The sequence below is a fragment of the Bos mutus genome, chromosome 2 (assembly GCF_027580195.1).
Source record: "Bos mutus isolate GX-2022 chromosome 2, NWIPB_WYAK_1.1, whole genome shotgun sequence".
Lineage (NCBI taxonomy): Eukaryota > Metazoa > Chordata > Mammalia > Artiodactyla > Bovidae > Bos > Bos mutus.
The window spans coordinates 115,188,920-115,195,940 of record NC_091618.1 but is presented as its reverse complement, the minus strand read 5'-3'; the positions used below and the strand labels follow the sequence as shown (position 1 = coordinate 115,195,940).

The following is a 7,021-nucleotide window of genomic DNA, read 5'->3' as shown; positions in this document are numbered from 1 at the left end:
GCAGGCGACTGATTTCAACTACCATCTTGCCCCTTGTGGGTTGGCCCAGCTCGTGGGTGAGATCCTGAGGTTAGTCCGGGTGGACAGAATATTATTATTTTGCAAATGGAGAAAATAAGGTCGAGACGGAAAGGCATAACAAGATAATGTTTATTTGTACAGGGAATAGCTGAAAATAGTGAAGGTAAACGGTTTGCTAATGAATCTGCAGATTATAAAGGCATGTCTTATTTTAAAATTAGTATTGCTGTGTGAGTGGTGAGGGGTCCGGGTTTTGTTGCTGTTGTTGTTTTCTGCCGGTTATCACCAGGTTAAAAACTTCCTTTAAATCCCTAGGCGAAGGAACTGATTCGGACGGTTAACGATTTGTACTCCAATCTTGCAAATACCCAATTAAAAGAGTAATTATTTTCAATAAAGCCTTGAAACAAACTTTGTAATCGTGCCTTTTAATTTCACTGTTTGGAGTGTGTGTGTGTGTGTGTGTGTGTGTGTGTGTGTGTGCGCGCGCGTGTTTAAACCCTCGATAGTGGATTTTGGAATGGAATGGGGGGAAAGAAGAGAGAGTCCAGATGTCAATAATACAAAGCACTTTCTAGAACTTTGTGATTCCTGAGGGGGCGAAAAAGAAACACAAACACTACAAAGTCATTTCTACACACATTCTGGCCTAATTACGAAAACATTTTAAGACAACATTTCCTCTTGGGACAAAACAGTTTAATTTTTTTTCCTTCAAGCATTCCGTTTATAATCTGAATGGGAACAGAGTCCGATTAACTTCGTAAACATGTATTCTTTTACACTTTTCTGTTTTGATACAATGCATTAACGTAACGTTTTCAACTGTGCCACAGTCCAAGTTTTCTGAAATCCTAAGCCAAAATTTTATACATAATAAATACTTCTGGAGAATGTAATAGTGCACATTGATTCTTTTTGGTTAAATTTATCCTAATTTGGAATCTAACATAGGATTGTAAGTATCCTTATTCAAGCCCTTCTTCCACCGCAACGCCAGCTTTACGATCACAAAATGGAGCAACGGCGCTCTCTAGTGGCCAAATGCCACCTCTAACAGAGAGAGCTTAACTTCTCTTTATTCAACTCAAACCAATTCCAATCTTGTTCTTTAGTTTGACTGGAGCTTGGATCGCTGACACTAATAATGCTTTCATCTCTTTGATTGTCGACAAGTCAAGTGCAGAAAACAGAGGCTCCTGAATGCCAAAGATATTTCTGCTCCCGAGAGCTTCCAGTAGTGTCTTTTTCAAAAGCTTCCAGCCCTTCTTTTGCCAGACATAGTAAGTCCCCATTCTGTAATCGCCCACAATTACAGGATGGGCAAGATTCAACCAGATCATAACTTTCTAAATATCAACTGCTATAGCTTTTTTTTTTTTTTTTTTTTTTTTAACAGTGGAGCCACGGACTTCAAAAGCTAAGAAATTACAGAAGTTAAATTCGTTCATTTTTTCTTTTAAAGCTCTTACATGTAGCATTAAATCCTGAATGTTAGCTACTTCGTAATTTTAATGCTTCAGGCCCATTTCACTGGACAATGGGGGTGGGGATAGAAGGCAAATTAAAAACGTTTTTGATTTATCTCTGAATGCCTGTCTGGAAAGGCCCCGTTGGGGTGTGTTCATTGGAACTTCTAAGCACAATAAATGAGATATTAAATGTATATCAAAAGTCACAGAGCAAAATGAATTGGCTGAGCATTCCACTTGAGTTTTTTTTTAAAAGTGAAGACTTTAATCAGTTTAGGTGTTTCCTAAGAGGCTGATCTTTTTTTTTTTTTTTTCTCATTTTCTAAAATGCTTTCCTCCAATTCAGCTGTAACGATTAATTTATCTATAAGCAAACAAATAATTTCCAACAATATTTTTGCTCTGTGTTTGGAGCGGAGGGCTAGATATTTTTGTGAAAGGTCATTTAAGTGGTAACTTCATCTCTTTCCCTCGACCATGCGGCTGGGAGATGCTCGGCCTAAGTAAACGACCCAAGAGCACTAACTCTCCCAACCCCCAAATAACAGACGTATTTTCCTTTTTTAAAAAGGAGCTAACGGCGGCCATAGTCAAATATTATTGAGAGCCACCCACTGGCTACTTCTATACCCAGCTTATTTTAAAAATCAGAACTGTATTGTCTCCTCCTTCCTACTGCCCCCATTTTTATTTCCTAGGTGCTCACACCTCATTCGGGGCTCCCCAGCCCCTGTCTTCTTAGTCCAACGGAGTCCTGTTTATATTTTATTGTCCAGATTTTAAGACCCAGTTTTGTCTGCATTTTTCCTTTCCTCCCACAAACACAAACATCAAAATGAGATGCTTTCAAAGCGAAGCGCCGGGCCTGTTGTAAACTCATTACCTCCAGACGTCTCGCCGACTCAATGGCTTTATGACACCTTGGCTCTTCCTGTTTTCAAAGAGCCCAAGGTATCGGGTTGGCCGCAGGGGCGGGGGGTACGCAGCACCTTCTGCCGGATCTGGGCCTTGGATTTCCCTCCCTGCCCCCCTCTGCTTTTCCTTCATGTCCCCTCTTTCATCCGGATCCCCCCAAAACTCTGCCATCGCCCCCGCCTTCCGCCCAGCCCAGGCCACCCGGCGCCGCCGCCTCTCGGGCCTGCAAAGGCTGTGTTGGGCCCAAATCCTCACTTACAATGACCTTCATTTTAGCCTCTGAAAGCGGCCCTCGGAGGGCCGAGCTGGGGGCTAAACACAGAAACTGGGTGGGGGAGGGGGGAGCGGGGTGGGGATAGCTGCGGAGGAGAGCCTTGACCATTTTGATCTTCTAAGGTCACTTCGGGGCTCCTGTGGGGAGGGGCGGAAGCTCATAGCCTAACCGGCTCAGCCCTCCCGGAGCCAGCCAGCCCCGCGCAACTGGAGTTGCCCCAGGGTGCTGAGTTGGCCTTTCCCTGGTTGCGTAGGGGGGAGAGGGGAAGCGGGGGTGTTGATGGCTGCGACTCCGTGAGCTGAGGGAGACATGGGGTGCGGTATGTCAAAGCCCTAGAAAGAAGGTCCCTTGGTTTCTGGGGTCCATCGGCTCTGCCGGTTCTGCTGCAATGCTGACACTGGGTCCCGGGTACAGAGTTCGCCGAGGCACTGGAAGCAGGCTGGGACAAGACCGCCTAGGGCTCCCCGGGGGAGGGGAGGGGGGGCTGTGCTCTATGCTGCAGTCTGCCCAACCAAAGCGAGGCTCAGAGGCACATCAGAGACCTCTCAGGTGGAAGGGCCATGGATTTTTAGCAGAGTATCCTTCCCCAAGATGGGGAAGAAGTCCCATAAGGGTGATATTTTGCAAAGAGGCAGAGAAAGCAAGCACACAGTGTTCAGGGCCAGCGTCTGGGCTCCATTTGATTAGGTCAGCATTTATTGGTAGGAAGCGGTAGCATTTACAACTGGTCCTCAGGCAGGAACCGGGAGGGCCTACACCCGCGGCCGCCCACGCGAGCCAAACCCTCCCAGGGAGAGTGCGGCTCCTCCAGTGCACTGAGAAGAAACCCCTGACCCACCGGCGGCCCTGGGCTCCTCTTTCAGCCTCATTCCAGATCTCAGTGGAGGGACCGCGGCCTCCCTGAGGAAAAGGGGCTTTCTTAACCGGTGGGCAACACGGCCACGGCTCGGCCCGGGCAGGCCTCCGCACCGTCGTCGCTCTGCCTTCGCTCTCGGAAATTGGGTGCGCTTGGCCCCTGCTTGAGCAGCGCTAAGCAGCGCTCGGGGCTAAACTACAGCACTTTTCAGAAATATAGGAGACATTTACACAGGAGAGGACTTCTCAAACCAGCGTGCACTCACAAAATATGGCATTTCCTAAGGAACCAACGGAACAGGAAAAGAGGGGAGCAGGATAGGGCAAAACCCCAAAGCCACTTGGTTTCTCCAACACATAAGCGAGCAAATACAGAGTCCCCCAAATTACCTCACAGAAACCAACCACACAGTCACTTCTACATAAAATGGGGTGGGGGGAATGTCCGAATGGCTGGAGAAGTTCTGGAAATCAAGCACCCACAAAGAAAAAAACCCCACTGCCATTGCAAAGCAGAGCGGTCCTGCTGGCGCCTCGCCGGGTCAGTCTCCCTTGGGGCATTTCTCCTTGCTCATCTTTTTCATTTTCATCCTACGATTCTGGAACCAGATTTTGACCTGTCTCTCTGTGAGGTTCAGAATCCTTGCCACCTCATAGCGCCGGTCCCGAGTGAGGTACATGTTGAAGAGGAATTCCTTCTCCAGCTCAAGCGTCTGGTATTTGGTGTAGGGACAGCGCTTTTTCCGGGTGGAGCGAGCGTGGATCCAGTTTGCTGCGGGGTTGTCTATGAAGAGGGGGTTTGAAGAAGGGGAGCGAGGGGCGGAGGGGAGGCAGGGAGAGACAACGGGGTGGGGGAGAGAAAAGGTCGTTAAATTAATTTCACCAAGGATGGCCGGTTTTCACAACTTGGGGGGGGGGAATTATCATAAAAAGCCTTAATGCCCGAGCTCTGTTTACCGTACAAACCGCGTGCCCAGGGTAGGTGGTTATGGGACGCTTTTTTTATGGATGCGTGTAGCTCGCCCAGGCTAGGGTAGGCGTCTAGACGTTTTTATAGGTTAGTAAAACTATCAGTTTTGCACATTCGAGCCTTACAGGTTTCAGCAATAAATCAGGGGGCAATTTCTTTTGCACTTACTTGGGTCAAGTTGCTGCTGCGGCGCCTGCGAATGCTGCTTCTCTTCCTCCTTCAGCGGACAGCCCGGGCTCGGGTGGTCGCTGCAAGCTGAGGGCTCCGATGTGCCGCCTGCCCCGGACCCGGATCCAATCCCCGCCCCGGGCCCGGTTCCCCCAGCCGCCGCCGCTGCCACCTTGTCCCGTAGGAACGAGTTGCAAGAGAACTCGGGACCGCCGCTCCCCTGGGACTCTCGGGCCGCGGAGCACTCAGTCCTTTTGGAGGAGGAAGACGAGGAAGTGGAGGAGGTGGAGGTGGTGGAGGCGGCGGCGGGGGTCGGTGCCGCTCCGCTTTCAGGCTTAATCCCGTAGTGGCGCCCGTTGGGTGGGCCGCTGGGGCCGGGGCTGGGACCGGGGCCCGGGCCACCGCCGCTACCGCCGCCGCCGCCGCCGCCGCCGCCGCCCGCACCGCCCGGGAAGCCGGGCAGCGGCTCCATCCAGGAGCGCATGTAGCGGCCGGGTTCGGAGGCGGAAGCGGCCAGGGGCGGCGGGGGCACGTATGGGTGGTAAAGGCCGCTCATCGCCGCCGCCGCCGGGGGCTGGGCGGGCACCGCGGACCACGAGGCGGAGAACACGGCCGATTTGGGGGCAAAACTACACGAGGCGAACTCGGCGGCGGCAGCGGCCGGGCTGTCGGCCACACCTGCGGGCCTGCCCTGCGCGCCAGGCCCTGGAGGTCCGAAGCGCCCGGCGAACACCTCGTCGCCCTCATGGCCTATGAGCGAGTCCACGTAGTAGTTGCTGAGGGTGCCACTGGAGGACATTTTGAGGCGCCCCGCGCTCCCACCCAAGGTTACACTGCCCGCCGCGGCGCCGCTCCCCGCCGGCGCCGGAGCCGCCGACTAGTTCGCAGGCTGCAGCCTCCACCATTGGTCGCGCGGCCCACGTGATCATATTTACCAATACCAGGAGTAAATCAGTCCGCTAAACTGGGGGCTGCTGTGATTTAAAAAAAAAAAAATCATCATCAACATAAGAGCAACAATTAGAGCCCACGGGTCCCGGCCCGTGAGCCGAGCTCGGCCCGGCCTGACTCGGCCAACCCGGTGGCGACTGGGACCACGCGCCCCGACCGCGGCCGCAGGAGGCGCTGGGGACTATTTGTTCGCCTCTTCTTGCCGCCCTCGGTCTTGCAGTCCGGACTGGGGCTGCCTCCTCAAGCGTCTGGGCTCCGAGCTCCCGGCCGTGAGTTCTGGGCGCACCGAGCACTTGGCAGAGCCCAGAGCGGCCGGGGGCGGGGAGCGCGAGCCTGTGCGGCCAGAGGCAGGCCGGCCTTCCGAGGCGGCCCCCTGGCGCCCGAGGGGAGTTCTCCCGGTGCTTCTCTCCCGGCCCCAGCCCACCCCTGCCTACGCACACCCACACACGCTCTCTCACAGCTTGTCGTGTTGTTTAAAACAGGTGGAAGACCTCTGTAATGATATTATGCCTTTCAATAAAAATTTTATGAGGTGTATTTGATTATAGATTAATGTGTCCCTAATAAAACGGACGGATGGAGCAGCTCGAAAGGCCCCCCTCCCCCTACCACACTCACACACGCCCGCGCAGACACACACCCTCGACGTGAGGCTGAGCACACGCCGAGGCCGGAGGGTTGAGCTGGGGCGGCCTGGCCCTTGGGCTGGGCGCGGCCGGCGGCCACCGCCCGGGCTCATTCTGCCTTCGGAAGTGTCCGCAAGCTGGCAGTCAGCACCGCGCGGACCGTGGCGGCCGGGGTGCCTTGTCTTCTCCGGGACTTCTGGAAAGGTCCTGGAAGAGAACACGCCATAGGGCAGAACCCAAATGGCAGCGCAGGCCCGCACCCCGCTGCCGCCCCGACCGTGCCTCAAGAATGGCCATCGGAACAGCATTTCCCTGGGCCAGGCCGCTCCCCTTGGTTCTCACTTGGAGGCGTCCAAGTGAATTCCAGAGATCTCTAAAAAAAGCCCTGGTCCTTGGGCTACTCTTACGAATTCTTTTCTTTCTTCCTCTCCCTCCTCCCCACTTTTTTTCCCCCAGTCTCCAAAGGTAAGGCTAGGCAGCCTTGAATCTGAGGTAAATGCCCATTGTCACTCCCAAATCCATGGTACAAAGCCTCGGAAGCCCGGCTGGGAGCCGAGACAAAAAGCAGTCGGGCGTCGGCGGGTGGAGGATATATTCCTCGCTCTACAAGTTGCCCAGAGCACCCTTGGGGGGCTCCCAGCCCACCTTGAGCCCCTGAAAGGAAGGGGGAAATGGCTACTTATGGTCTGATTGATTGCCTTTGCCAAAGGCTTTCTGATTTTATTCCAGAGGAGCTGCCTCTGCCTGTAGCCCAGATTTTCCTCTGAGA

The 7,021-nt window shown here is 53.5% G+C and overlaps 1 protein-coding gene across 1 annotated transcript; it reads right to left on the bottom strand.

Moving 5' to 3' along the window:
• Nucleotides 1-3,322: 3,322 nt before the first annotated feature.
• On the bottom strand, nucleotides 3,323-5,988 carry HOXD9 (homeobox D9). The gene is made up of 2 exons (XM_070358796.1): nucleotides 4,676-5,988; nucleotides 3,323-4,321 (listed from the first exon to the last, which is right to left on the bottom strand). The coding sequence occupies exons 1-2, from the start codon at nucleotides 5,472-5,474 to the stop codon at nucleotides 4,080-4,082; spliced, it is 1,041 nt and encodes a 346-aa protein (XP_070214897.1). The 5' UTR covers nucleotides 5,475-5,988; the 3' UTR covers nucleotides 3,323-4,079.
• Nucleotides 5,989-7,021: the final 1,033 nt, after the last annotated feature.

Bases quoted from the DNA above. Each gene is read 5' to 3' on its own strand.
- HOXD9 (XM_070358796.1), bottom strand. From the start codon at position 5,474: ATGTCCTCCAGTGGCACCCTCAGCAACTACTACGTGGACTCGCTCATA. The intron at 4,322-4,675 runs GTAAGTGCAAAA...CCCTCTTCATAG, and splicing joins GCAGCAGCAACTTGACCCAA to ACAACCCCGCAGCAAACTGG.